This window comes from Netta rufina (assembly GCF_964035555.1).
Source record: "Netta rufina genome assembly, chromosome: 12".
In the NCBI taxonomy this organism is placed as follows: domain Eukaryota; kingdom Metazoa; phylum Chordata; class Aves; order Anseriformes; family Anatidae; genus Netta; species Netta rufina.
Window position 1 is genome coordinate 8,670,468 of NC_140135.1, and position 27,742 is coordinate 8,698,209.

The window sequence follows — 27,742 nt, forward strand, 5'->3', positions numbered from 1 at the left end:
CCCTAAATGGGGTTTTGTAGCGCAGCATTTATTGGGAATAAATAAAGCTGCCCAACCAGCCCTTCAGAGGGAACAGACACGGAGGTGTTGTGACTCCGTCGGTATCCCCAGCGCAGGCTCCCACCTTCCTGCGGACCTCTGCTAGAGCGGGAGCTGTTTACTGCTAATTGACTCAATGTGCGTTCGGACCAGGATTTTTAATTAATTTTATTACAGAGGAATTAATGCACTGCTTCCCCACAGACGCATTAGGGTACCAACGAACCTGTACTGCTGGTCTGCATCCCCTGCTCTCACCAACACGCTGCTGGGCTTATTTTGGGAAGCAGAAGGCTCTACCCACAGTGCTCTCCCTTTGAGGAAAACCTACAGTTGCCCCTCTGCCACCCCATATTTTAGACATCCAGAGAGGGGTCCCCAACCCTTCCCCAAGGGAGCTCCTTGCACTCACAGCCTGCCTTACAGCCCACACGGGGGGATGCAACGCATTGCATTTGGGAACCAAAAACCATCTCGCAGTCAGCTCCAGCAAATTCACTCAAGTGCAAGGCTCTCTCCATCCTTCCCCTCCCTCAATCTGTTTTATCGTTACCCTTCCCTGCATCTAGCAGAGTTAATAAGAGACACATTTACTCTGCATGGCTCTGGAGTGAAGTTGAGCAAGAAGTTTTAGCTGCATGGCAGCCCAAAGGAGAAGCGGTGCCTGCTTTGCAACACAAGCATCTCAAAACATTTAGGGGGTGCTCTGTCAAAAAAACAGAGCTGTGTGGAATTAAGCAGCTCCCAATAACTGAGATGACAACGTCTCCAAACACAAAAAGCAGCAGTGGTGGAGCAGGGGGAAAATCCTGTGCTATTTATGTACATTCACACTGTGGTGTTTATCAATGGTAGCGCATTCAGGGGGGGGAGCAGCAGCATCACTACATCTGCAGTACCCAAATTCCAGTGTCCCCAGAATCCTGTGCTAGCCTTGTATTGAACAGCATCCCCCAGGCATGCCATATTTCAGGAATGTGCCAAGCAGGAAGAGGTGCACGGGAAGGTCCAAGACCTTAATCAAGCCCTGCAACTCGATAGATTTCCAATACAACTAAGACAAAGAGGTGTCAGCTCTAGTTCTTATTTGCTAATACTATCAATTGGGGCTCAGCTCACTAGCAGTTAATTCAAAGCCAAGCTCGATTTGCACAGCAGTGATCTACACTAATTCCCATATGTGGCTAAGGGGAGATTTTGCCAACTAGACAATAGAAACAGCATTAGAGCTCCTGAAACGATGCCATTGCTTTTCTCTTCTGCTCCACCACTTCCCATCAAGTTTCCACGTGCTGGCATCTCCAGTTGTCTTCTCCCTCACGACACGAGTCACATGGAAAGGGTAGGGAATACAAGGGCATCTATTTCTTTTCCAGATGCAGTTTTTATTCAGGCTTTTAAAGCACAACTTCCCATAAACTGGGAGCCAATTTCACACTTGCTTTTTGTTGTTGTTCATTAAAGACACTAAGAATTGCCATAATTAAGCAATTATGGAAATATTTCTAAGTGATCCAACCAATACTTAGCCTTAAAAAAAATTTGCCACATGTTGCTATGTTCCATAAAAGTTTATTAGCTGGCTTCATCTGATACCCAGCGCTGCTTGTTTTTGCTTTCAGGTTGTAGCCCATCTCAACATTAGATCAGGCTCAGTTTTGCCAAGACACTATGGTTATTGAGAAGTCACAGAAAGCCAGACATGTACCCAATTAGGCAATGAAGCTGTTTTATCCACATTCGAATTATTTTTACTGCCTGTAAGCCTGGCCCTCATTAATCTGCAATTTGGCTCAAAGGAAGCCGTGGCAGCAGCCCATACCCGGAGTTTACACTAATGAGTTACCCTGTCCTCTTAAGTCAGCTGTGCGTGGCAGCGCGCCTCTTCGACCTGCTGTCAATGCAAGTACCTCCTCACGCCCATCTCCTCCTGGCTGCCAAGCAAACACCGAGCCACAGAAGGAGCACGAAGGGGTGCTTGCCTTCCCTTCCCTGTGCTACCACTGCTGGGGAAGAGCAGGGTTAGAGCCGGCAGACGGAGACCGAGCGGTACCGCTCCCTCCCCAGGGCTGCGAAACACCCCCAGGTTGGGATTGTCAAGGACCTGCTCTTTCCAGTGCCAGAGGGTCACTAACGGGGAAAGAGACCTGCCATCATCTCCCACCCCACGGCACCCAAGTCACGTTTGGGCTTGTGTCAGAGGACGGACACAGCCCCAGTACCTGTGCCACGCTCCTACGCAGCAGGGAGATCGACTAGGCGCCTCGCTCCTGCCATGAATTAAGATGCTAGAAAAAACCACAAGTCTGAAACAGTTTAACACAGGACAAAAAAGGCACATTTTAATATGTACAGCAATGCATTTGGGCCATAAATTTACCCAACACAACTGAAAAAAAAAAAAAATCCAAACTATGCTTTTATACTTATTCCATGGTGTCAGCCTCATTCCTAGCCACCTACCTTTCTCTGCATCTCTGAATGCTGCTATATACACACACAAACAAACAATTACGTCATGAATGTTCATTTAGGCTCCCAAGTTCAAGTAATAAAGTTCAAACTTGCATAGCATCTTATGCCACTCAGCCATAAACAGTTACGATTGCATATTAGCTGGAGCAGCCATCTCTTTCAATTCAGCCAGTTTTGGCTGGCCACCATTTATTTAATTATTTTTTATTTTTTAATCCTTGAGTCAGAATGTTTCCTAAGTCACCAGCCCTGAGGGATGCCACAGACTTCAAAATGAACCTCTTTCTCGCTGTTGTTAAGATCCTTTTAAACCAGAAATTTAGAGTGTTGTCAAGAACAGTTTTAAAAATGTAATACTGTTTATTTTGCTTCAAAAACATTTCAGCATTCTAAACATACAAAAAAAACAGAACGTTGCAAATTTGTTTAAGTACAGAGTGTTTTTGAACTTCAGTTGCTGCACTGGCTCTTCACTTAGTTGACGATGAAGAGATGTCTACAGTTTCAGTTTAAAAACTACCGCACTTAACTAAAAAAATCCATACACTTCTCATGCCAGCTGAACCCCCTTCCACAACTAAGAATGGCAGCAGAATGCTATTTCACTATATACAGAAAGACAACTTTAAGCTAAATGGACGCCCACTGTAGTGTAAATAGATCTACCCTCACAGTGCATGCTTTGGGCCATGGCACCCCGTGGAACGTACAGCCTTTCCCAGTAATCACTGCTCCTCTAAGGCATCATAACTCTAAGCATGTACCACAAGAATCTGTCTAGTTTTTACAAACTATAGATATGTACAGTTTATAACCCAGGATTTTCTAGCCAATAACCATATAGTAACACCACCTTACAAATTAAAAAAATGCTTGAAACATTTTTAAATGCTTTGTTACACCAACAGCAAAGTGCACAGAGTTAGGAGAACACTAGAGCGCCTTTTCATTTTAAAAATGTTTGGAAATATGTACAACTTTGATACAGTTTCAGGGTGCTCACTACACCCATGGCCACTTCATGTAAACCAGTTACAATTTCTAGAGCACTTTTAGAAACTACAACGCGATCGGAATCCAATTTTTTTTTTTTAATTAAGCCTAATAAGGGCAAGAGACACCATCTCAAATAAGAGGTGCTTCATTTACGGTGTTTCCCCTACTCTATGGTATTCACATGGAGACAAGTATTGTACAGTTTTATTCGTCATCATCATCTTCATCCTCCTCTTCTTCATCCTCCTCCTCCTCTTCGTCTTCTTCCTCTACCTTTTTCCGAGCAGCTTTGGTTGCTGCTCCCTTTGCGCCATCAAACTTTCCTTTAGACTTGTAGTCTGCAACATCCTGCAAAGTCAAGGGGATGTCTTAATTTGCTCTAAGTAGCAAACACATCAAGCATTTGTACAGCAGTGGGCGTTAAGGTGAAGGGACTGGCTTTCTGCAGCTGCATCCCCAAGAGGGGAGGCAGCCAGCGTACAGGTATGCAGACACTCGAGCGTATTTGGCTGCCCCCAGACTACGGAGGACTTGAGCCCTGCGTTCACAGTTACTTTTCTGAGGAGGAGAAGTAAGAGAACCCAACTTCTCTTAGAAGTTTCCTGCTAACAGGACAGAGCTCCTGTAACAGCACAGCAAACTCTTTGCTGTAGCAGCACGAGCAGCTGCTGTTGCGCTTTGTTTGGGGAATTTCTGTGCCACTGGAATTCACCTGCATGCCTCTAACCTACTCTGCCCCAAAGTATGTCCAGCCACAACTCAAAGTTTGGCTACACAGCACACTGAGAACACGTCTACCTGCCAACAGCTCTACATGGGAGAGTTGCTCGTTGCACTGGGGCCACCTCAGCTTGGTCTATCATATAGAAGCACTCTAACACAAGAGCCCGTACGGAAGAGACAAGGAAAAAGCTAGCCTTACCTTCTCGTACTTCTCCTTCAGCTTAGCTGCCTTATTGTTATAAGGCTGCTTTTCCCCATCACTGAGGTTGTTCCACATTTCACCAAGTTTCTTTGCTACATCCCCAATGGATATGCCAGGGTTTGTGGACTTGATCTTGGGGCGGAACTCTGAACAGAACAGGAAGAAGCCAGACCTTGGAAAGAAGCACCAGAGGACAGTGAGCACCACGGCAGTATGCCCAAGCAGCACCCCCTTCACCCACCCATCACCCATAGAATTCATACGTACACTCACATGCAGCTAACAAGTAGTTATTTTTTCAGTATACATTTTGATTTTACTGAGGGTAAGACACACAACTTTCACCCAATGCTGTTCTTATTAAGTGTTCTTTATCCCCACCCCTCCCCAATTTCATCTTAGATAGGGTCGCAGCAAGACTTCAGTCATTTCTGTGTCTTTCATCACTGCGAGTTTAAGGGTACCAAGACCTGACAACTCCTGCTGGCACTCTACATGCTCAAGAGTACAAGCTGCTTACAAGACAATGTCAGTACTACCAGTACTTCTATACCAACAGTATATCCCATCTACTTATTTTATGGTTAACACAAAGGCAGGTCACAAGTACTTCAAGATAAATCAAAGTTATGTTTGTGCGTTTCACGCCTCGGTCACTTACGGTGGTCGTTTTGGGGCATTGGGGTCCTTCTTCTTCTTGCCACCCTTAGCTGGTCCATAGTCCTTCATTTCTCTATCATATCGTACCTTATCAGCCTTTGCCATTTCATCAAATTTAGCCTTCTCCTTGCTTGACATGGTCTGAAAAACAAAAAAAAACAAGACACCAAACCACGTGATTACCCAACTGTTCAATAGCCGGCAAACTTTAAGTAAACAAGCCAACACGTACCAACTCGACAGGGGCGTTTCTGAATTTGTTTGTTTTCTAACTGGACCACATGGGGACGAAGGTCCTGTACTAGGCACAGCAGCCACAGCTGGCACACCGAGCAAGAGGAAAATGGCTGGAATGGCACACATACAACCATGGTCCCCCTTGCGGACATGAGTCTTGAGGGAGGTGACCACTTAAGAGCACTGCTTGGAAATCAGAAGAAAGCCCAGACTGTAGTGGAAGCACTTAAATGGGCAAATGCCATGGGCTGAAGCCTCCACAACTCTTACAGCAGCATCACATCAGTGGCCACAGTACACACACACAAACATCACAGGAGTCCTCTGTGTTCAAGCGTACGTATGCCACACTAGCAAGAACTTGTCACTTCAAGAAGCCACAAATTAAGGTACCTTCCACCTCTCTGAGCACTTCTTGGAAAACTCTGCAAAGTTGACTGGAACCTCTGGGTTCTTTTTCTTGTGTTCCTCACGGCACGTCTGCACAAAGAAGGCATAGGCAGACATCTTGCCCTTGGGCTTCTTCGGGTCACCTTTAGCCATCTTGACTCTGTAGGGAAGACGGGAATAAAGTAACAAGTGAACACGTGTACATGTGAATGTGCGTGTGTATAATGTGCAAATGTTTGTATATACACACATACATCCACACGCAGCAGTGTAGCAGTCATGTTCCCATCAGTTATATATGTTTCCTTCCTGTCCCCCACATGGAAACTTAAAATTATTCTTCCTTATGACTTGGATTGAAGGCTATGCTAAGTGAAATTGGTCATCGGATTTAAGTTTTACACCAATATATTTACAGCGTGTCCAAAGACAGGCTATTAAATACATTAAATACATATTAAATCCTGCCCAGCAAGCATTATATATGAACTAATATAAAATATTTTAGTTGGCTACCACGCTGGGGCTTGAGCAGTGCACACAGTGCTGGCCTGAGCCTCGTCCCTTCAGTAGGGGAATTCCCATGTTCGCAGCTGCTGCCCAGGTAGGGAGGGTTATTCCTCCCGGGGAAGTGCAATAACCTCGACAGATAAGGAGTTGGGCGAAGAACGTCCAGTCTGAAACACAATGGGACGTGCGTGGGGAGCCACGCGTGGTCTTGCTCCACCAAGTGCCACCGAGTGCCACCACGCTCCGTGCCCGGCACCGCAGCATGAACGGAGCGGGACGTGAGCGGCCACTCGCTGCGAGGAAGACGCCAACTTTCGGGCCGTGTCCTCCCCTCCAACTTTTCCCCCCCGGCGAGGCAGGACAGCCCGGCGGAGCGCAGCAGCCCCGAGCAGTGCCCTGGCACCGCCGCGCTCCCGGCCCGATGCGGGCGCTCCAGCGCCGACCCGCGCCGTGCGCCACCCGCAGCCGGGCTCGGGGGCTTCGGGCGAGCAAAGTTTGGGGCGAGCGAGCCCGCGGTCGTCCCGGCCTCCCCTCCCGCCATCTTCTCGCCCCCCCCTTTCACCCCCCTCCTCCTCCCTTCCCCGGCCAAGGTCACCGCCGGCGGCCGGAGCGGGGCGCGGGCACCTGCGGGCGGAGGGGGCCGGGGGCCGGGGCGGCGGAGCGGGGGGGGTGTGGGGGGGGGGGCCCCGCGCCGAGCGGCGGGGCGGCCGTCCCCTAATAATTCATCTTCCATTTTGTGAAGCGCCTCGCGATGAAAGAAAGTGCCCCTGAAATGCGGCGGGCCGGCGGGCTAGGGGGCGGCGGGGGGCCGGGCGGCGGCCGTGGGGGCGGCCGGGGGGACCCCTCCGCCGGCGGGGCCCGGTGCCACCGGGGGGAGCGGCTTCGGCGGCGGCCGCGCTGGGCGCCCAGGGCCGGCGCCGCTCGCTAAGATGGCTTCTCCCGGCGCCGCCGCCGCCGAACAAAGCCGCGCACCCCCCTCCTCCGCCGCGCTCGCCCCCCGCGCCCGCCGCCGCCCCCGGCCCCCGCCAAAACGCCGCCCCCGCCGAGCGGGGACCCCCCCGCTGCCGCCCCCCCGGGGCTGCGGGGGGCTGCGGGGCCGGGGCTGGGGCCGGGGAGCGGGTTGGAGGCGCTTCCACCTCCCCCCCCCCCCCCCCCCCCCCCTTCCCGGAGCCTGCCTAGCGCAATACTCTGTAACAAAGGCTCCCGTGCAGCCATTATAGCCGCGGCTACGCTCCTCCGCGCCGCCAGGAAAAAAAGTGCGAAAAGGCCCCCCGAGCCCCCCCCGGGGCCGGAGAAGGGCACGGCGAGGTGGGGAGAGAGGAACCGGGGCGAAAGCGAAAGGTTTGAGCCCCCGGCGGGGCGCCTGGGGGGAGATTTCCCCCGCCGCGACCCCCCTCCCCATCGCTGCGCTGCTTACACGTCTTTCTTCCCTTCGCCGGGCTCTCCAGCGCCAGCCATGTTAATGCCCACAGCACGGGCGGCGCGGCGCGGGGAAGAGGCGATGCGGGGCTCGGCCGGGGGCTCAGCCCCGCAAAAAGGCCCGGGCCGGGTAGGGGAAGGGCGGCGGGGGCGGAGGCGAAGCCACCGGGGGAGCCGGGAGGCGGCGGGGCCGAAAAAAAAACTGTTTCGCCGGGACACACGGGCGCAGCGCGCAGGGTTTATCCCTGTCAGATGCTAAAGCGACAGCCATATTAATGCAGAATAAACAGCGGGCACGGCACTGCGCACGGCCGGCAACTTTCCCCCCCCAGCCGCCAGCCCCGGCCATCCCCACCCGGGGGGAAAGGGGGGCAAATAAAAGCCGAGGGCGCCGCGCGTTTTGCCGGGCGGCGGCGAAAAATCCCTGCCCATGCGGGGGAGAAGAGGAGTTATAGTCCCGGTGTAGTTACCGCACCAGCCATGTTCCTCCCGGCGGCACGGCGCGGGGAAACGGGGCTGCACCGGGGGCAGGCGGCGCCGGGGGGCGACCCCCCGAGGGGCAGGGGCGGAGGGCGGGGGGCAAACCCTGCTCCCCCGGAGCCCCGCCGCCTGCCCGCTGCAGCAACCCGCGCGCTGCTCTCCCCGTGCGACGCTGGGAAGGGAGGGGGTGGGTGGGGAAAGAAACTTTTTTTTTTTTGGGGGGGGAGAAAAAAAAAATATTATTATCATTTAAAAAAAAAAAAAAAACGGGGAAAAAGGAAGGAAAGGAGGAAAAAAATAATAATAAAAAAATAAAAACCAAGGCGGCGGGGGAAAAGAAGGAGGCGAGGGAAGGCGGCGGGGCAGGGCGGGGCGGCGGCGGGGCAGGGCAGGGGGCAGCCGCCCCCCGAAAAGTTGCGGCGGGGCCGCACGTACCTGTATTGTTCGCGGCAGTGTGGCCGGGAGCTGGAGCGCAGGGCACGGCGCGGGGCTCGGCGCGGCGCGGCTCAGCCTCGCGTTGGCTGCCTACGAGAGCGGCCTGATTGGCTGCGGGGCTCCGCCGTTTAAAACAACCTCCTCGCCCGCTCATTGGCCCGCCGCCTCATGAATATTAAGCGCCGCCCCGCGCCCATTGGCCGCCGCCGCCGAGGCCGTTCATTCAAAACTGGGCGCCCGCCGGGGAGGGAACGGGGGCGAGGCGGCGGCGCGCCCCCGGGAAAAGTTTGGCGCGGGGGCGCGTGCGGGGGCGCGCCCGCGTCCTTAGCGCCACGTGGAGCCGGGCGCGGAGCGCCCCAACCCGGGGCAGGGGGATTTGGGGAGGGGGACCCGCAGGGAGGAGGGATGCTGCGGCCCCCGAGGAGGTCGCGGGAAGCCCCCCCCGGCAGCCGCTGCTGTGTGCGGTGCGTGCCCCGGAGCCGCCAGGGCCCGGTTGCGATGTCAGCGGGGCTGTTCGCAGGGCTGGGCACCGCTGTGCGGGACGGCAAAGGAGCCGAGTCCAAAATGTAGTCGGATGACAGGCGCTGCACGCGATGGAAAGGAGCTGCGGGGCTTCGCCCGCTCGTTCAGCGAATAAAAGCACCGCCGAGCCTCGCCGGAGTTACGATTTCCAACCCACTTCCACAATCTGGTTGATATTAGCTTTCGAGGAGTTGGTGGCTGTTACAGAGGCTGGCTGCGTGCAAGGGAATCTCCACACACGCACTTGGGCTGAAACGAGCCCAGCTCTGGGGCCGAGGTCTCCTTCAGCTGCCTTGCAAGAGCTGCTTCCCATAGGGCAGCTGCCGAAGGGCTGAACTGGTATTAGTGGCTGACCACAATTGTTGGTTGGCTCGGAAAAAAAGAGCTGTTATTTTAAGGCTGGAGCGGTAAGACTCAGAAACCACTGCATACTGTTATGGGCTGGGCGCAACTGCCACCCTCCTTTAAGATAGCCAGAAGAAACAGTTGCCCTCTTTAGGGAGCAGATAGCGCAAAGAAGCCTCCACCCTGGGCTGAGGTGCTGCCAGGCAGCAGTGTTCGCCAGGCACTGCCCCGGCTAAGGGCTTATGGCTCTGACAACAGGGCCACAGGTTGCCTTTGCTGGAAGAGACCGACACAAACTGCCTGATGAGGCACAGAGGAGTGCCAGCCTCCTGCTGACAGATCCACTGGGAAGGGCGCAGAATTTCACGGCGGATTTTAGCCCGAGTCCTGCCTGCATTTCTCCCTCGGGGTGCACCTTCCCAGCCCGTCTAACAAACGCCCAAATCCCCTTGTCATCCCTACGCAGAACCGCCAAGGTTTATTGAGACCTCACACGCGTGTCCTTGGGCTTTCCAAAGCGTGGATGGTAAAACCAGTCTTACTAGCCTCGCGCCCTATTTCCACGTTCTAACACCAAAAGTTTAAAACAAGGGGCTCATTCATAAACATTAATGAGGCTACCTGAGGGACTGTATTCTGTAGCATCATCATAAAATAAGACAAGGAATGCTACTGCAGGATAATCTCTTTGTAGCTGACAAACATCCCTCTCACCTATTTTTAGGGATACTTTAAAGTGTTTCAAACTAGTTGAATAATTAAGGCTTTTTTTTTTTTTTTTTTTTCCTTGGCTCTGGAGCTGTGTGAATTCTTGCTCTGGAACACTTTCTTCCTCAAACCATGATCTTGTCCTAAAGAGCACACCAAGCTGGGAGCAGCCCAGATGGACGGGCTGTTGAGGAGCTTGCTCAGGACCAGCACCTGGCATCAAATGTGCAGTCCTGCTAGTCATCTCCCGAGCATCCCTCCTATTTCTCATAAGCCAGGAGAAACATTCCCTAAGACGCTTGTTCTAGGAAAGCCGGGAAAGTTTTGACAGCTGGCCAAGGGGCAAAGGAGATATTTTGGTAGCTGAGAGACAGCTGGGTTTAAAGTTTTGTCCCAGCATGGTTTTGAAAGCAGTGGAGGGCTGTGTAACAAACGGGTGAACATAACCCCCCAGGGAACGCTTGTACTCACCTCCCGAATTGCCTCTGCTGAAACAAATCCTCCCTCAGTGCCCTCTGCCCCGTGCATCGCACCTGGCCACCCGTGTCTAAGCACTTTGCTGTGCTGCACCAAGAAAACAGCCTAGAAAGTTGGCTGAGCAAGTTCAGCCCTTTGCTGCAACCTCTTCCAACCTCTTCCAGGCCACGCAATCCCAATTCCTCCTGCCCCCTGGCTCCGGCCTTCCCCTGAGTCCTACAGGAGCCAGTGCAGCTCACTAACCTAACAAAAAATAAACAAAACCCTTAAGCGAGCCCTCCCTGTTTAATTTTCTGCTGGATTAGTGAGCTGAACCAAGTACCAAGGAGCTAGGTGAGTCCCAGAGCCAAGGCAAAGGAGGGTGCATAAGGGAACAGCCAGGACTGTCTCTTTTGACAGCAGCTCACCAGCAGACCAGTCCAACTCTCCTGCTCAAAACACCTCTGTCTCATTAACTTTGGTGAGGAGAGGGAGTGGATTTGTTCCATATCTCCTATAGGTGCAGGTTTGGCAAGTTTTAGGGGTTTCTTCCTCTTTTTTTTTTTTTTTTAATATTACAGACATAAGGGCATGCTTGTCATGCTCTAGAAAGCACGAGAAGAAAACCAAACCTAAAAGAAACTTCTGTGTGCCCAGCTCTTGTAAGGTTTGCAATGGTCCCAGGATGCAGGGAGAGCTCGATGTACAGTGGTGTACCTACTCTTCAGAAAGATCTGACCTGATGCCCCCCATGACTGCTACAGACAGGTTTTATTTTGCAAGCACATGCCATGTTTTTAACCAACCATCAGCCATACCCTGCATCCCACAGCAAGACCCAAGCTAGGCAGCATCTTGAATATAAGGACTGAGACATAAAATTTAATCCAAGGTCCCAAAGCAAGCAGACAGCTTCAAATACTTCCAGTAGCTTGTTGGTGAGAAGATTCCCTGCCAAGTCCCGTCCAGGTGATGCCGCCAAGCACTGAAGGCTTCCCTTCTGTGTAGATCATGTTGGTCCAGGAAACAACAGAGCTGCAAACTTGAGGCCAAGTCACTACCTGCCAGCATGGAATGACATCTCATCAGCTAGGGATGATTAGAACAGGGAGACTGCATTGAAAGAGTCTGGAGTCACCAAGGTCTCCTTGGACAAATCAATCGATTATACATAGATACGCTTTAAATTCAGGAAAATCATCCAGTTACAAAATGAAACTCTTTTTTCTGCTCCCCCAAATTGCCTGAGGACTACAGTAAGTTTACCTGTTCCTCTGCCAACAGCCAGACCTCATCTGAACACCAGCCACAGCTTGGTGAGGGCGGCCTTCTCACAGCTCTGTCTATCCTGCTCCAGTTGTGTCAGATCGCTAGCAAAGTACAGCCCATCATGTATTTCAGCTGCTCAGAAATCAGAAGCATTGAAAAGGACCAGAGTGATAACTGATCTTTCTGGAACCACCCGTGTGATGAGTATAGTAAGGAAACTGCATCTTCACCAGCACTGAGCAGCTCCGTGGTTCATCCAGCCATTCAGACATTGCCCCTTGACCATCCCCTTCCTACCAGTGAAACCACGAGTGCCTCAGAGGGATCCTGCAGGGCAACGACTCGGTGTAAAAGATTATTCCTCAAGACCTTTAACAAGCTTCCCAGCCTGAGTCTGGGTTGCCTTGATGTGGAAAGCTTGCCTGACATCACCTCGTACTTGACCTCAGGCTAGTTTTGCTGTGCATTTGCAGCGTTCAGGATGATTTCAGCCTACCAGCAGATTCGAGTTGATGCCGTGTCCTTACTGGGTTTGTCCAACGGCGGTCGGAGCAGCGTGCTGCTTGTGTTGACTGTATCGATCCCAGGTAGCGTCACCTACAATACCTACAGGGTGCAGCGGGTCACAGGAAAAACAAGATGACACACGCCGGCTGTGCACGGGGTGAGGAAGTTCATGAAAACACCTCTGATAAATATTCAGCTCTACCAAGCATGTAGCTCTGTCCCTGTGACATGTTTATTCAAGCAACCTGGATAACCCACGTCAGCACGCTTGAGATGTGCTCGAGGCCCTGCAGAAACACCGCAGAGGGGGCGACCCATCTCTGCTGGGGGGTGGCAGCAGCACAAGGCTCCTTTCCACCAGCCCCAGGGTTTGCAGCAGTGCAGCTCCAGCACACCAGCTGTGGGGTGGACACATCTCAACGTGTTCCTTCCAGCAGCATAGCCAAAAACCCCTGACCCTAGCGAGGCGAGCGATGTGGTCGGCAAGCTGCAGCTTAAGCAGTGTAATTACAACCACGCTTGGAGCTTCCACCCCTGGCCGGATCGCATCTCTTGTAACCCCTACCCACTGGCAAAACTCTGCAGCAAAGACTTGACCCGAACGAAAAGGCTGATATAAACACATCCGTAGGGTTCTGCCAGCAATCAGAAGTGAGGGCGGGGGGAAATCCCTCCTAGGAGCCTAACAAAGCCAGGAAACCTTTTTAAGCAAAACCGGCCTATCAGAGCCACAGAGTTAACGTTTAAGGCTGGATGGACAATAGCGACAAGAAAAGTGTTAAATGACCTGTTCATCTCAGCAGCATATTCATTAGGCTAGTTAGGGAGCTATTTCAAAAGCCTTCAGTTTGGACCTAGCTTCTCCCACCACTGACCTTCTGTGTTAACATGCAATAGAGATGAAGAGGCTCAGTTAACCCTTCTCTAACTGGTAGAGTCGAAAGCTGTTTGCAGAGGTTTGATTTAGAACTGTAACAACTTTTTTTTTAATTCTTATTATTTTTAAAACAAGAGTTTGACTTCAGTAAAAACGAGGCGGGATCCCTGCGGTCCACGTGAAGCTCTCCCATTCTTACAACACGTGGGATTTCCACGCGTGGATTTTCTGATGCCCACGGCCTGCGGCTGAATTCCAAGTTCTGTAACTACAGTAAAATATTTGTAATTGCTCACTGGGATCTCAGCCAGTGAGAATATTTCCTCTCTAACCTATTAAACAAAAAGAGTTATCTTAAATACGTGCTGAAAATAGAAAATAAAATTAGCAGTGGTGTTTAAGGGAGCCTGCCAGCATGCGAGTTCAGAGAGACAGAGGTTAATTTGATCCCAGTTCAACTACGGGAAACCTCATGCTCCGACAATTAAAATATTAGTCCAGATGAACAGATGACCCCCCTCCACCCCTCCGAATCCCCTAACGTGGAGGCACAGCCTGTTATCCCGCGTAGCCATATCCCATTAAGCTGACACCTCTGCAGGAGTAGGATACATTCCCAGTTGCACACACAAAATTAATTATTGTCAAATGCACTTCATGGGGACTGAGGTGAGAAATACAAGTTAAAATAATTGACAGTCATATTAGGCAGCAGTTCAAAACCTCCTCGCGGTACAAACACCGGCAAAACAAACAGAAACTCACCGTTACCTTCGCAGGTGGCCTCCCCCCCACCCTCCCTTCCTCTCACATTGTCCCTTCTCCTCTCGGCTCTTTCTTCCTCTTTCTCTCCCTTCTCCCCCTCCCTTTTTCTGCTTCCCTTCACACCTCAGACCTGGCTCCCTCCCAGCACAAACTGCCAGGCTGCCCAGGGGGTGGCAAGCAGGCAGTTTGCCCCTGCACACCTGCTCCAAGAGATTTGCCACCGCAGCGTCGCACCTCCCACGCGACCAGATCCCTGGAAATTGCACGGCCCCTGCATGCTGCATCCCTACACGCCCAGCTCGTCTCTGCTCCCCCATCTAACACATCCCTGCTGCCGCAGCACACTTTCTTCAGGCGTCTCCCCCCGTGCTCAGCTACCACAAGACCATCTGCTTCTGTGTAACTTCGTTTTAAAGAGGTCCTACCCAAAACCATGTAACCCCAAGGGACCTGGGGTATAAGCAATGAGCAAAATCCAACTTCAGAAGGGGGTTTCTGCTTACACACACAAAAAATATTAAAGATATTGAAAAAAAAATAAATCTACCTACCCCACCAAGCCAAATACTAAAGGTAGGAAGAGGGGACAACTAGAAAGAATCTCTACAAGTTTCCCATAGCCTTCAGAGGAGATCAAGTCTAGATGTAAATTTAAAGAAGACTGTGAGTGTTCTCCCTGCACTTTAATTGGCAAGCAATCAAGACCACATTCAATGCAACACAAGTTCTTGTAATCACGCTGTGACAGCGGACCAAGGAACTCCATTAGGAATGCAGTGCAATTCCAACCCAACAGCAGGCCAGCAAAGGACCAGATATAAAGGGAGACACGACCCCACGTTAGAAAGAGGCTGGCGATCATGTGGCCAAGGCTTGGTTCGGACAGCACTGAATTGATGCTAACAGAAGCAATCAGAAGGCTTGGCGCTGGGACAAGAAAGCTGCCACCGCATACTTATTTCCCTGCATTGAACTGTTGTTGTCAGAGCTGGTTTCAGACCATCAAATGGCTGTTTCCAAACCCATGACTGCCCCCACCTCTCACCCACTCCCCCAAGCGACATCTGGACATGAGAGCCTGCCCTTTTCTCTTTGGCCATCCCACCACCACCCGCACTTCAAAACAGGACATGGGCAGCATGCTGCACGCAGACCAGATGACACATTAAACCCACTAACGCTCGAATGAAAGAAAGAGGAGCCTGTTCTGCAAGAGGCATCATCTTGGTGCTCCACTACCTCCCAACACATTTCTGAATGCAGCTTTGAGGCTGGCCAGAGCCATCAATTGTTTGTAACAGCTACAGCCAGGCTGCCCGTCTCCAGCTGCCTGTGTCACTGCTGAGATCAGGAGTGACGTACCACGCTCTTGGCTGGGCAGGAGGAGGAACGAGCTCTCTCCACACGAGCTGTGAACCAAGAGCTCTGTCTGCCTCTTCCCACCCTGGTCAGGCTCCTGGATCGATCAGCTGCTGGACTGCCTTGCAATGACCAGCTGTTCCCACTGGCACCGTAAGTAGGCTGAAGGTCTAGGTGCAAGAGAACCGGAGGCCACGGGGTGATTCCAGCCCAGTGAGAAACACACTGCCAGCACAACAGCTTTGCGAGGGGTTAAAAATCATCAGGAAGGACACAAACAGCACCAGTCCTGCAAAGGAGGAGACCAAAGCAGTTTTCTTGCCCTGTGACAAGCACAGTGCTGCTTTCTAAAACTGACTGCAAAGCTATGAAATGAACACTTTGCCATATGCATGTATCCTCACTAAAAGCAAGGAAAAAATGCAAATAAATTAACAAATATTTACAGTTTAGGACAACATGCAATCGCTTATAAAAATAACCCACCAGAGTGACACTGCACAAGCTGATTCTCTAAAGGGTTAGGTGGACCTTCAGCTAAAGGGAATGACAAACAGCCAAACACTGGCTTAGGAAGCCTCTCCAAGTCCCTTCAGCTATTTTGTTTTCCCCTGCCCATAACCTCTTTGTCCCCTACCTGCTTCTTCCTTTCTCACAAATCTGTTCAGAAAATATTGCTTCCTTTTTGGTATCAGTTTGGCGCTATCGTTTCACCATAGCAACAGACAGCAAACAGCAGCTCACACAACTGGAAGTTGTTGGGTGATTCAGGTGGGCTCTCCTGTGACGGCAGACTGGAGTGACTCCGCGCTTCTGAAAAACCGATCGGTTGCATAATTCTAGATTTAATTCTGCTACGAGAGAATACACACAATTAACTAAATGCTACCAATTAAACTATCAAGAAGGAAGAATATTTTCAATAACTGCACTTCGTCTGCAGCTATACTGTAATCAAGGCATGACAGCAGCTCCTGCAGACACACCGAGCTACCTTGGAAGTTGCTGCCTCGAGTCCTGAAGACAGAGATGGACCACAAATCCCATGGCTATAACTGGGTAAATCCCCTTCATGGATATCCGTGCTGGCACAGGCCAAACTGCTAGCAGTGCCCAAGCTACTGGGGCAGGGTGGAAGACTTTGTGAAGGACCAAAGCTCCAGGTCACTCCCGAGCAGTGCCCAGCCATGAGGACAGATTTGTGCTATGGCACTAGAGCACGAACCGAAGCAGATGAGGCTAAATCCTTCCGCTGTGCCATGGAGGTACTACACGCAGGGCCAGTGGGGAAGAGTAAAGAAGTATGCTGAAGCAATGAAGGAGAGGAAGGGGAGTGTGGCAATGTACAGCTGGGGCTTCCACATGTATATTTACATTACTGAAAAGCCTGCATTTCCCCTCAACAAATACCTATGACAACGTAACTTTAGTTGCTACCACCAGGAGTGTAAACGTACCCCTGATGATGTGGAAGGAACAGTTTATTTGGAGGAAAAAATAATAATAAAGGGTGGCAATTTCTGCCGAGTACTCCTGAAGCATTCTCATCGCTTCACAGTTGTTGAACATCTGCTTTGTTAACATATTTAATTCCTGTTTTGCACAGGAGTGTTGGAACATTACAATGAGGAAATAACAAACAGTTACAGTGAAAGCCTTTCTAAAACGGTAGTGTTTGGGTGTGCACAAATCCTTATAAAGGCCCAGGTATATATATACACCAACAATCATCTTAAAGGAAGGTGAACTTTCCCCCCTGATTTGCAACTATTTCAGTTTTCTTTCAGGATTGTTAAGCCACTTTGGGTTTAAAAGGCATTTTCTATTGAGACCAGGGGTGTGTATTGTATGCCCAACAAAGATTCCACTGAAGTCAAGTAACTTTTTTTTTTTATTTATTATTACAACTTCTCATCCTAAGATAAAGGTGTTTGTTAAAATTCTCCCCAAATGTCTCCACTTTGTTCTTTTCCCTGACTAAAAGTAGATGCCTTCCAAAGAAAAATGGCTTCAATCATAAAAGAAAGACAAACACACTGAAAAGATTTTTTTTTTAAAAATCAAGAACCTGCTAAACTTCCTTTCCTGTATCATTAGAGACAGCACATTTTCAAGATAGCAGCAGCAGCCCAGTGTATTTGGCATTTAAAAATATACAAATAGTTTAGACCTCTCTGTTCTTTAATTCATACACTGGTGTCAAAATCCTGAGCTCCAGCTACAAAACGCCACTGAATTTAGCAGAATTTCATAGATAAAATTCAGGGAAATATTCAGCATTGTGTTCCTCAAGTGTAGTTGGCCCATAGCATACTGGCTGATGGGAGAGAGGTTTTTCCCACCATCACATAAATTGTTGAGAAAAATAAATAAATTAGTAACTAAAAATGTATTTCAAAATCCTATTTTCCTGGGGGGAAAAAAAGAAAGGGTAGTTACATGGAAATGGCAAAGTTATTTGGTCTTACTGTGAAAATGGTAACTGTGTCTCTGGTTCATCTTGCACTTTTTTCCATCAGCTCATTTGTTTTCCATGTGGCTGCTTGTATATATACAATTGTCTTGGTTATCATATGCTGAACATTATTGTTATGCGCTCAGATTTATTCCCAGCATGAAAATTATTTGAAAACGGGTGGAACGAGGGGGAGAAACACAACCATCGTCTGAGGAACTCACACAGAAGAGTGCTCAACAGCTTCCTTTCAGATTTGCCTTCCCTGCCAAGAAAAGGCATTGTTATAGTGACAGCCAAGAGGCGTGTGTTATAACAGGAAAATCATATGGGATGCAAAATCAAAATCTCAATCACAGGAGAAAATCAAGACAGCCTAGGAGCGTGCATCCAGCGCTGCTCTTTTCTCCCTGCCTCCTAGAACAAGTTGCCAATGCCTTGTCCTTTCTGAGGTGATACGGAAGGAGGGACGATGCCCACAGCAGGGTAGCTGGGCACACTTGGCAAGATCCCCCCCAGCACCACGTCCCTTTTCAGCACTGCTCACAGGAGGTCTCCTCTGCCAGCACAGCCGGACCTGGGGCAGGTCTTCGCCACTAGACCCCATCAAATTCAGAGCATGACCCTCCAGTGCCACAAAGCAGCATAACCACGTTGGCTCAACCACCAGCGTGACGTTTTTGCTGCGTTATTGTTTCCATGTTTTCGGCTCCCTGGAGGAGTGCTGGGCCCGGGGTTAACACCCATGCTCAGCCGACGATTCAGATGATCCCCGGTGATAATTTAAGAACCAAGTCATCAGGTCGGTGCGGATCCAGATAGAAATCAGGCTGGACTCTACATGCAGCCTGCTGTATTTCTGACCAGCAGATTATACCTCTCAGCTTCCCCTACTCCCAGCTACTAAGCACTACTTGTCTGTTGTAGTAATTCTGGCCAACGCAGCTCACTACTACTTACCCTCTTAGAATAATCACACCCTTACAGTACCTCTGGCAGCCTAATGTTTTGCACTGAAATCTGAGAAGGCCTGAATAATCCTAATAGCAGTTCGGCAGTGCCACTCTCACAATTATTATATAAAAGGTAAGTGTGCTCCCACCAGCTCGCCATTTAAATTTATAGTGATTGGTTCCATGCAGTAACGAGGCAAGCGAAAAAAAAAAAAAAAAAAAGCTCACAGCCTTCATTTAAGAGGTCTACAGTAAATAAAAAATGCCAAGGGTTGTGCCTTGGCCCCCAGTCTGCCAGCTCTCCGTGCAGGAAGGGGATTCGGGCTCCCTTTCCTAGGCAAGCATAAAATGCCGGGTGATATACTGCTCTGCGAGCGCAACTGCAGCGACAGCAGGAGCAACTCACGCCGCTGGTCCTAAGGAAACCTTCCGAGCAAGCCCGGGCTGGTATGGCTGACACAGAAATCACAGGCAGCCTGTGTTCCCACCGCCGCTCCCACACCTTCGCAGGGTTTAGCGATGCCCTGTTTCCCAGGTACGAGGCTGCGTGGAGCTGAATCCCTGATTAATTCGGCGCGCAGCGCTGTTACTGTATTGAACAAAGGCTGCCAACTCTGTCAGATGTGGCAAGTACTGTATGAATTATCTTTTTCATGAGGAGCGCAGACCTTGAGAAGGTTTTTTAAAACTATCTCTGGAGACTAAAGGCCACTCTGTTATTCTGAATCGAGACTGCAGGGAAGACAGGTCCTTGCTCGTGAGATTTTAATTTCAGCAGCTGCATGAGTGACTTTAGAAAAGACACCCTGGGTCTGCTCCTGACTCGTACCAAGGTCAAAGGCCAAGATTTGGTGCAAGTTAGTCAGCAAGGTGCAATTCTGCTACAGAGACCAAAATGTCCGGGGATGCAGGGCTCCGCTGCTGCGATGTTTGTCAGTGCTGGGTGAAAATGCCCAAGGTGCCTGCTCCTCCGTGCTCATCCTCACTGAAACCACACCGGGGGCCTGCAGGTCCCCTTCTGCCCCTCACAGCCAGACCCCACACCATTGCCTCAGCACAGACCATGCTGTCCCCAACTCACTGCCCATGTGGGAGGCTTTGGAAGCGGTGATCAATGAGAACCACCCACGGCCCTGCCCCAGACCAGGTCTGAGACAGGAGCTGCAGCTGAGCCCATCAGTGCAGGCACCGGAGAGCAGAGAGGCCTGCATTGCCTTTACATCACCTCTACATCACCTAGACCTCCTCGCCGTGAGCCTGCAACATCTCTCTGCTCCTGATGAGGAAGCATAGGTAGATCCTTCAGGTTTCCACATAAACACACCTTCACCGAGCTGTTTCTTCAGCCACCCTCGTGCTGCTACAGCATCTTGGCCGAGAGCCCTTGGCTGCTGGATGGGCTGCCTCACCCTGCAAGGAGCCTGGCCAGCTGGGACCCCGCTTGGCAGAGCCCCTGGCCCTCGTGGTTGCCCAGGAGCAGCGAGCAGATGGTGGGAACAGCTGAGGGGAACTTACTGGCTGTCCCTGGGGAAGGTGGTTGTCTCCCACGGGACATGCTGCCCTGCTGCAGAGTGGCCAGCGGGGACTGGCTTAGTGACAAGGGGCTGGAGGCGAGTTGAGGAGTCCCTAAACACCAGCTGGGAGAGAAGCAGCGTGCCTCAGACCCCAAAGAGCTTGTGTTTTCCCCTCGTTTAGCACCTGCAGGAGGTCCCAGCACCCCTGCTTCCATCTGGAGCTGCTCCTGCAAGCAGCAGGTCAGGAGAGAAGCTAGCTTCTGCCTCCCTTCCCCACGGGGAAAACCAGCAGGACTAACAGCCCCCAGAGCAGCGGGGAGCCTGGAGCACCCCCAGGCTTTGTCGCAGCCCACTCCGGCCCTCACATGATGGCTGGCACAATGAGCACACAGCTGAACACAATTGCGTGCGTGGGATGAATCATTCCAGCCACCAGTACGCGTCCTAACAAGGAGGGAAGACTCTCCACGGCTTTCCCCTCATGTTTCTCCTCATCAGCTCCCTCACCAGAAGGGATGCAGACACGGGAAATGTCAGTGCTGCCAGCTCGTACAGCCTTTTGCCTTGCACAGTCCTACTGCCATGCCTGCCCCCTAATTTGCTGGGATTTCCCTACAAGACATGCATGGAGGGGGAGAGAGCCACCAGCCACGCAACATTTAGGGATACATCCCAGCTCCCTGCAGAGCCAGCCATGGCTGGTGTCTATCTACCAACCTCTCCAAAATCTCCCCCTCCCCAAAGGAGAGCACAAAGCAAAACCGGCCAGTTTGCACCTCCCAGGCCACACTGGGCGGAAGGGAGGGTGAAGCCACGTGCAGGCAGGGGTCTGCAGAAAAAAAATCATTCGTAAATCCATCTGCGGGAGAAGTTGCAGCACCCCCTCCCCCTGCTCTTGCAGTCTCTGTAAGATCAGGGGCTTTACACTCCAGCGGCATGCTCCCAGTGTGCCTTGCACATCTGCTGAACTAAGGTAAAACCGGACACTGCAGAGAGGTGATTTATATCACCAGGGTACGGCGCTGCTGGAGAGTCCCTCCCTGCTGCAGGAGGCACACACGCTCACTTCTCTGCCTCTCCTCACGCATCCTGCCCTTACGACGAATGCAGTGCAGAGGGGAAGCCTGTTCTGAGGATGGCACCGCTCCCTCCTTGTTTTCAGCATCCCAAGGCACGTGGCTGCTGTGCTACCCTGCAAAGACAGCAGGCTGAAGAAAGGCCTGGGCGACACAGCATCCTTCCTATAGCGCCTAGCACGTGTTACCCCAGGAGCTCAGAGCTCTGGTGGAAGCCCAGGCAGCTTTACCTCTCCCAGGTGCTACCAGGACGCTTGAAGACTCCACCAGTGCTAGCCGGCCAGCTTGGCTGCAAGCAGAGCTAGCCCAGTGGAAGAAGGCAGAGGAATAAAAGCTTTTCCTTGCTCTGTTTGTCAGGCAACAGGTCACACATGCTTGCAGACAGATCCCAAAGCCTGTCTCTACTCTCACATTTCCTCCCTTCCTTTCCCTGACGCTTTCCTGACACATCTTCTTGTGCACTTTGCTCGGCTTTCGAAGTAACACTCCTCTCCGCTTGTTCTCCTTCCCACTCCTTGTCACTGGAGTCCTGCTGCTGTCATCACACTCCCATCAGACTTCTCCTTTCAACTGTGCGTTTCCACGCTGTCTCTCCCAACTGTCACATACGCTTCTGGTTCCAACATCTGTTCCTCCCCCTCCCAGGGAAGTTGCTCCAAAACATGCTGCTTTCTGTCTGAATGGCAGGAAGGCTAAATTTGGTTGTACACGTGGCACTACACAACCACCCGGGCTCTGGAGCGAAAGCCTTCTCTTTTGTGAGCAGGTCACATCAATTCCCAAGGTTACAGGCTTAGTCCCTCCTTATGCTGCCAGGATGGAGAGGGAGAAGCGCATCTTGCATCATGCAGCATCGGTCAGCAGCCTCTGCTAGGCAGGGGTGAGAAGGAGAGGGATACTCTTAGGAAGAAGAGCTGCATTATCATTTTCTGTAAGGGTGTAAACAGCTTCAAGCAGTTTTGTCACCACGGGGTTGAACAACCGGACCCTTGCTCCACCCCAGTGCCCTGGCTGGCGGCAGGGCTGTAGTACAGCAGCACCACGCCTCAGCAGCACCTCTTTGCTCTGTCCTTGGGCAGACAGAAACCCGAAATCTAGCCCTGTGTAAAACCTCAGGGCAGCAAACAGCATTCTGGTCCTGGGGTCCTACCACCCCTCTCCAAAGCAGTTGGGTGTCACTCAGCAGAGAGCTGTGAAGGCCCAGCCACGTTGCACCCAGTGATCCCCTGCTTCTAGGCAGAGGGAGGAGGCCAGCCCATGCCATGGGCCCACCAGCACCCCAGCAAGGGCTCCTTTGACACCACCACTCAGCTCTCTATCAGCTGCCAGCATATTCTGCTTCCCCAGGCACAGCACACAGCTGCACCAGGCCGCTCTGTATCTGCGGCAGGCCCCTGCACAAATGGCACAGCTGATCACAAACCTTGTGAGTTAGCACAGGTGAAGTTGTCTCTTCTGTCAGCGCGGCCACTGATGGTCCCTCCTCAAACAGGAGAAGGCTTCCACAGCCTTCAGACACACCCCAAATCAAGTGCCAGCACTTCAGACAAAGGTTCAGAGGTTGTTTTTTGCTAGCAGGGATGTTGGTGAGCTCTGCCAGTCGTTGCAACCACAGCGAAGGAACTGAAATGCAGTTTCTATTCTATTCCCCTTTCGGCTGCTTCTAAGTTTCTCAAACAGATTCCTACTCAGGGTGAAATGTTCAGTGCTTGGTCTCAGCTCAGAGATGATTTCTTTTATTTCCCCCTGCAGGAACTGTGAGCAAAATACTAAATGCAATAGATTTGGAGTTTGGGGAGTGCGAGTAATCAGATATTTCCCCCCTGTTCCCTCTGATACCATATGTTCCAATTGGAAATTTTACACTTGCATACTGGTAACTCGTAAATGGTGGAGATGATAGACTTCAAATGTTCTCATTGAGAGGCAGAAAACAAACCCAGATTTAACAAAATAATTGGTTCAATACTGTTAAGATGAGTTTAAAGAATTCTGATAATGCTTTTCCCTTCCCCGGTGTCCCAGGAGGGACAAGTACACACGATTCATTTTAATCTATGTGCTATAATTTTAAGGATAGCTGACACAAGGTGGTCTTTGTTAAGATGTATCTATTTGCTTTGAAATCTAAAGAAGTTCAGCACTTACAAACTGCCAGAAATCACAGACCTATTATTCAGGGAACTTTTGAGCTCTGTTGTCAAAACCATCAGAAGTCCTTTAGCTGAACAGCTCCTATTCAACGCATCTGTGTGCTCATTTGCAAATCCTACAGGGACTGCTTCGAGCTTTACTCTCCTCAACTGCAAACTCACTTAAGACTAAGGGCAGGGAACCCCAATATTCCTACAACTGTGTGGTTAGAAACCAAGCTTCTCAGAAACAACAGCACCTTAACCTTGCCCACAAAGTCAGCTGGGTCACCTTCCATGTCAGACGGTTGTTGTTTTTCTAATTCAAGGTCCCTTGCTGAAGACAGACAGCCCTGAAAATCCCACGCAAATTTCGCATGCCTATTCATACTCCACGTGTTATTTACAAATGCACACCAAATGAACTTCAAGCACAGGTATTTCCTGATCACAAGTGCTCAATCATTATTAAATTCCTGCGTGCACAGAGATGATTCTACACCTGATCATTTCCTGTGGCAGGTTTGCTAAGGGGATGGAGGGAGACAATATCCCTCCCTCCCTTCTCCCATTAGGGCTGCATGCCACGGGGGTCTTTTTGTATGTGAGTAGGGGGTTACTGAGCAGCTGCCCAGCCCATCTTGCTTCCCCCTCTCCATCCGTGGTCCTGTTCACAGCCAAGAGTCACTATTGACAGCCCACATGTATTTAAAAGCTGGGCAGCAGATCACAACCAAGACAGACCAGCACGTCATGGCATAATAAAACAGCATACAAAATAACACTCCTTGGGCAAAGAAGTCCGACAACGTGAAACTCACCAAACACAGGGGCTGGCAGACCATCGAGGAAGCAGACAATGGCTCTCTTCCAATCCCGCTGACCAAAGAGACCCCACAGCCACCTGGAACACAGCAAGAGAGAAAAGCTCTTTAGCAAGCAGCTCCCAGCCTCTCCTCTGCCTCCGTGGCATCTGGCACAAGCCAGTTTCACACCCAGAGCTCCTGAGCAGTTTGGTCACTCAGCTAGCAACACGCCTTAACGATTCATGATTGTTACTCAAGTCCCACCTGCAGGCAAGGAAGCCTCCACACCAGCCTACTAACACTTTGGGATAGCTGCGGGCTCCCTTCCCAAACCTCCTGGGTACACCTTCGTTACACCAGTTTTACAGCATGCTAATTCTATTAAGCACTATGGAACCAATCCTGATTTATGCCAGTGGGAGGGAGAGAGTAATCAAGTCCTACATCCTCTCCTTCTCAGCTCCTGGTGCTGCTCAGATCTCCTTCACACAGCGCTTCGTTCCAGTCAGCTTGACAGAATTACTTTGCTTCTGCATCCTTAAGCTCCAGCCATTCTTTGCTGTAATTCCTTGCAGCAACTTCTGGAAAGGTGTTTTTCTCTCTCCGCTCCCCACAATAAATGAGTTTGTCACTTGAAATATACTGCCAATGTGTTACATGTCCCACAGTGTTTGTGGTTATATCAGAAGTGTTTGTTTATAGCACCATAATTCAGCAATATCTTGATTACAGGAGAGATGGTGTTGTAACTCACTGTGGCTACAGAGAATATTATTTTTCTTTACCTTTAATATAAAATGTTGATTTTTAGTCAATACGCGGCAAGAAAAAAGTGCAGCTGTTGCCCTAGTAACCACCTGTCTTGTAAACCATGAGATGTGAGGAGCACAAGGTGTTAATTGTTCCAAGTGCTGCTTGTGGTCAGGGATAAAAGCTAGAATGGGCGAGATCACGAGAAACATCTGGGAAGATAAAGTCAACTGGTCTCTGCTTGGAGAAAGCCTAGACAACAGCGAGCAGGAGAGATGAGGCAGGGAGAAGTAACACTGCCACCAGAGGAGCAAAATTAACCGAATTGTGGCTGTGCACAAAAGCATCCCTGAGCGAAGCCTCTGAATGCACAGCTTGCTTCTGGGAGCCTGACAGGTTGTACCAGACACACGCAGAGTTCAGCCCCTCCAGCACCAGATGTAGCAGCTCTTCCTGCAGCTCATCCCCTCCTTCTGACCAGACCGGTCTCCATTTCCCCTTCTGCGCTGTGTCCAGGGGTTTCCATGTGCTGCGCTCCAGGAGGCTCCTTCCACAGGTTACTCAGCGAGGAACAAGGATCCCTGCCCCGCTGCAAGTGCCACCACATCTCTGCAGAGCATTTCCTCCACAGGAGCAGGCCAAGACGGAGCACTGTCCCTGTCACCTACCTGTCTTGCAAAACAACTTCGCTGCCCTGCTGAGCAGCTCTTGCTTTCGGGCTCCTTGCCCTGCACGCCACGTGCCACCTCCCTCGCTGCTCCTGCCGCGCGCTCGTCCCGGCCGTGCTGCCTGCTGAGAAGTTGGAGCAGTTGGTCACCCGGCGGGCAGGCTGAACTCTGCAAAGCATCTGTGTTTCCACCCCAGCCTCCTACGGGACGGAGCCTCTCAGCTCCAGCAGGCTGCATGCTGGGGCTGGGAAAGCAGCACCAGAAGGGCGCCTTCTGCAAAAGGCCTCCAAGGGAGGAAGGCTTCACGAGGGCTTCTCCCCCATGTCTCCTCTCTCTCTAAAACGAAAGCAAGCTGGCGAGCCAGCAGCCTCACGCTCTGCAGCATCTGCCATCTCTCCCTTCCGTTCCCCCCCTCCCAGCCCCTGCAAGCTGGAGAGCAAACACAACTGCTGCTGGATCTGGAGGAAAGTTTTCTACTTCAGCCCCTTTTAACCATTTACCTGCTCTGGACACCCACTGAACCTGCCCGTATCTTCATTCCCTTAGGAAATAAGGACAGGGAGCACAGCAAAAGCAGCATATTTATAAGCTAAGCCCCTCCCAGGGGGCAGAGTTATGCTAATGGCGGAGCCTCTGTCCCAGTGCGTTGCATGGATTGCATGGCAGTAACATATGGTGTGGAGGGCTTCAGGCCAGCAGCCTCGTGTTCTGCACGCCGCAGCTTCCCTGGCACATGTGGCCAGGAGCAGTGTCCAGCCACGGGCACACAAGGTCAGTGGGGCAGGGCCAAGGTCCTGCTTTGACCTGAAAAGCAAAAGGAGGGGACATCAGTGTTGGTGCCCACATGGGCTCGAGGTTCCAGAGATAAATTCCTGATGCCTTGTTGGGGATTTTTTCCCCCCAGCCTCCTATTTTATTTTTTTAACACCTGGCATTCATGCTTGGTCACACAAACATATATCTCAGTGAGCCACCCTGCATGCCATCTAACGATGCTTTGTCACAGTGGTGACAAAGACTTAAGTCTAGCTACACAACCTTGATATTAAACCTTTATATATATACATACATACGTACATACATACATACATATATATATATATATATATAAAAGGTTTATTTTATTTCTCTTGTTCCCCCTGGTACAGCCACCTCAGGCCCTCAGCACAGCCTAATGCAGACCTCTGCCACTGACCGGGGCTGGGATTTCTGCCATGCATCTTTTACACTAAAAAAACACAATCTGAGCTGAGAAACCATGAATTCTTCCAAGCAAAGACTGTCTGGGCAGTGCTTCACATAGCAGAGCCACGTTTAAACACAGGTCTCTGAGTATGACTGAAAAATAAAGATGAATGAGTTCGGTCGGGTAATTAGATAATAAAATTGAGGGTCTGGAGTTTAGCCCAGGAACATAATCCAGTGTGTATGGCTGGCTAGTCTGCTCCCTTTCCTATCGCTAGCATCACCATCTTGACTTAGCACTGAGATCTGCCCTTCACGTGGAGCCCAAAGACAGAAATGCATGTAGGCAGCCCAGCCCGGGTACAAGTGCAGGAAGGGATCAGTCTCACCCTGTCCCAGTCTCCTAGCAGCTGCGTTTGTTTACCCTGTGTGAGCCAGAGGAGTGCTGCGGGACCTGGTGGACTCGCCTGCTTCAGCAGCGCCAGTAACTGCACAAGCAGAACAGACCCCATCCCAGGGAGGATTTGCAAGAGGTGCTGTGTTTGGCAGCACAGGGGAAGTGTTTGGGGGCTGGCAATCTGTCCGAGAGCTTGAAGGTTCCACAGGGCTCGTTTAGGCACGGTGGAATTCATCCCACGGCGGGTGTGAGGGACAGCCCCAGACCTCTGCACAGGCCCCACCTGGGTAGAGCTGGCTCAGGCTCAGAGATATGTTTGGACAGAGCCAGAGCTAACCCTCGTGCATACCTCACCGTGTAAGTAAATACTAAACGTAGCTATGTGCAGGGTAGTGTCTAAGGGTGGAAAGGGCAGTGCACTCAATCTGAAAG

At 51.0% G+C, this 27,742-nt stretch overlaps 1 protein-coding gene across 3 annotated transcripts; it reads right to left on the bottom strand.

Annotated features, from left to right (window-relative positions):
• Nucleotides 1-2,851: 2,851 nt before the first annotated feature.
• On the bottom strand, nt 2,852-26,349 carry HMGB3 (high mobility group box 3). Of its 3 annotated transcripts, XM_084293845.1 has the most exons (7): nt 26,229-26,349; nt 25,729-25,852; nt 24,326-24,408; nt 5,726-5,882; nt 5,097-5,236; nt 4,433-4,607; nt 2,852-3,858 (listed from the first exon to the last, which is right to left on the bottom strand). In XM_084293845.1, exons 4-7 carry the CDS (start codon nt 5,873-5,875, stop codon nt 3,715-3,717), a joined length of 609 nt encoding a protein of 202 aa, XP_084149971.1. In that variant the 5' UTR covers nt 5,876-5,882; nt 24,326-24,408; nt 25,729-25,852; nt 26,229-26,349; the 3' UTR covers nt 2,852-3,714. The 3 variants fall into 3 exon arrangements, with proteins under 3 accessions (XP_084149971.1, XP_084149972.1, XP_084149970.1); XM_084293846.1 differs by lacking the exon at nt 25,729-25,852 and having other exon boundaries at nt 26,229-26,258; XM_084293844.1 differs by lacking the exons at nt 24,326-24,408; nt 25,729-25,852; nt 26,229-26,349 and adding an exon at nt 8,567-8,675.
• Nucleotides 26,350-27,742: the final 1,393 nt, after the last annotated feature.

What these genes read in the sequence shown, in the direction of transcription:
- HMGB3 (XM_084293845.1), bottom strand. Translation starts at nt 5,875, where the DNA reads ATGGCTAAAGGTGACCCGAAGAAGCCCAAGGGCAAGATGTCTGCCTAT. An exon ending in AGTGCTCAGAGAGGTGGAAG is followed by an intron (nt 5,237 to 5,725) that starts GTACCTTAATTT and finishes TTTGTTTTTCAG; the next exon opens with ACCATGTCAAGCAAGGAGAA. An exon ending in TGAAGGAGAAGTACGAGAAG is followed by an intron (nt 3,859 to 4,432) that starts GTAAGGCTAGCT and finishes TTGACTTTGCAG; the next exon opens with GATGTTGCAGACTACAAGTC.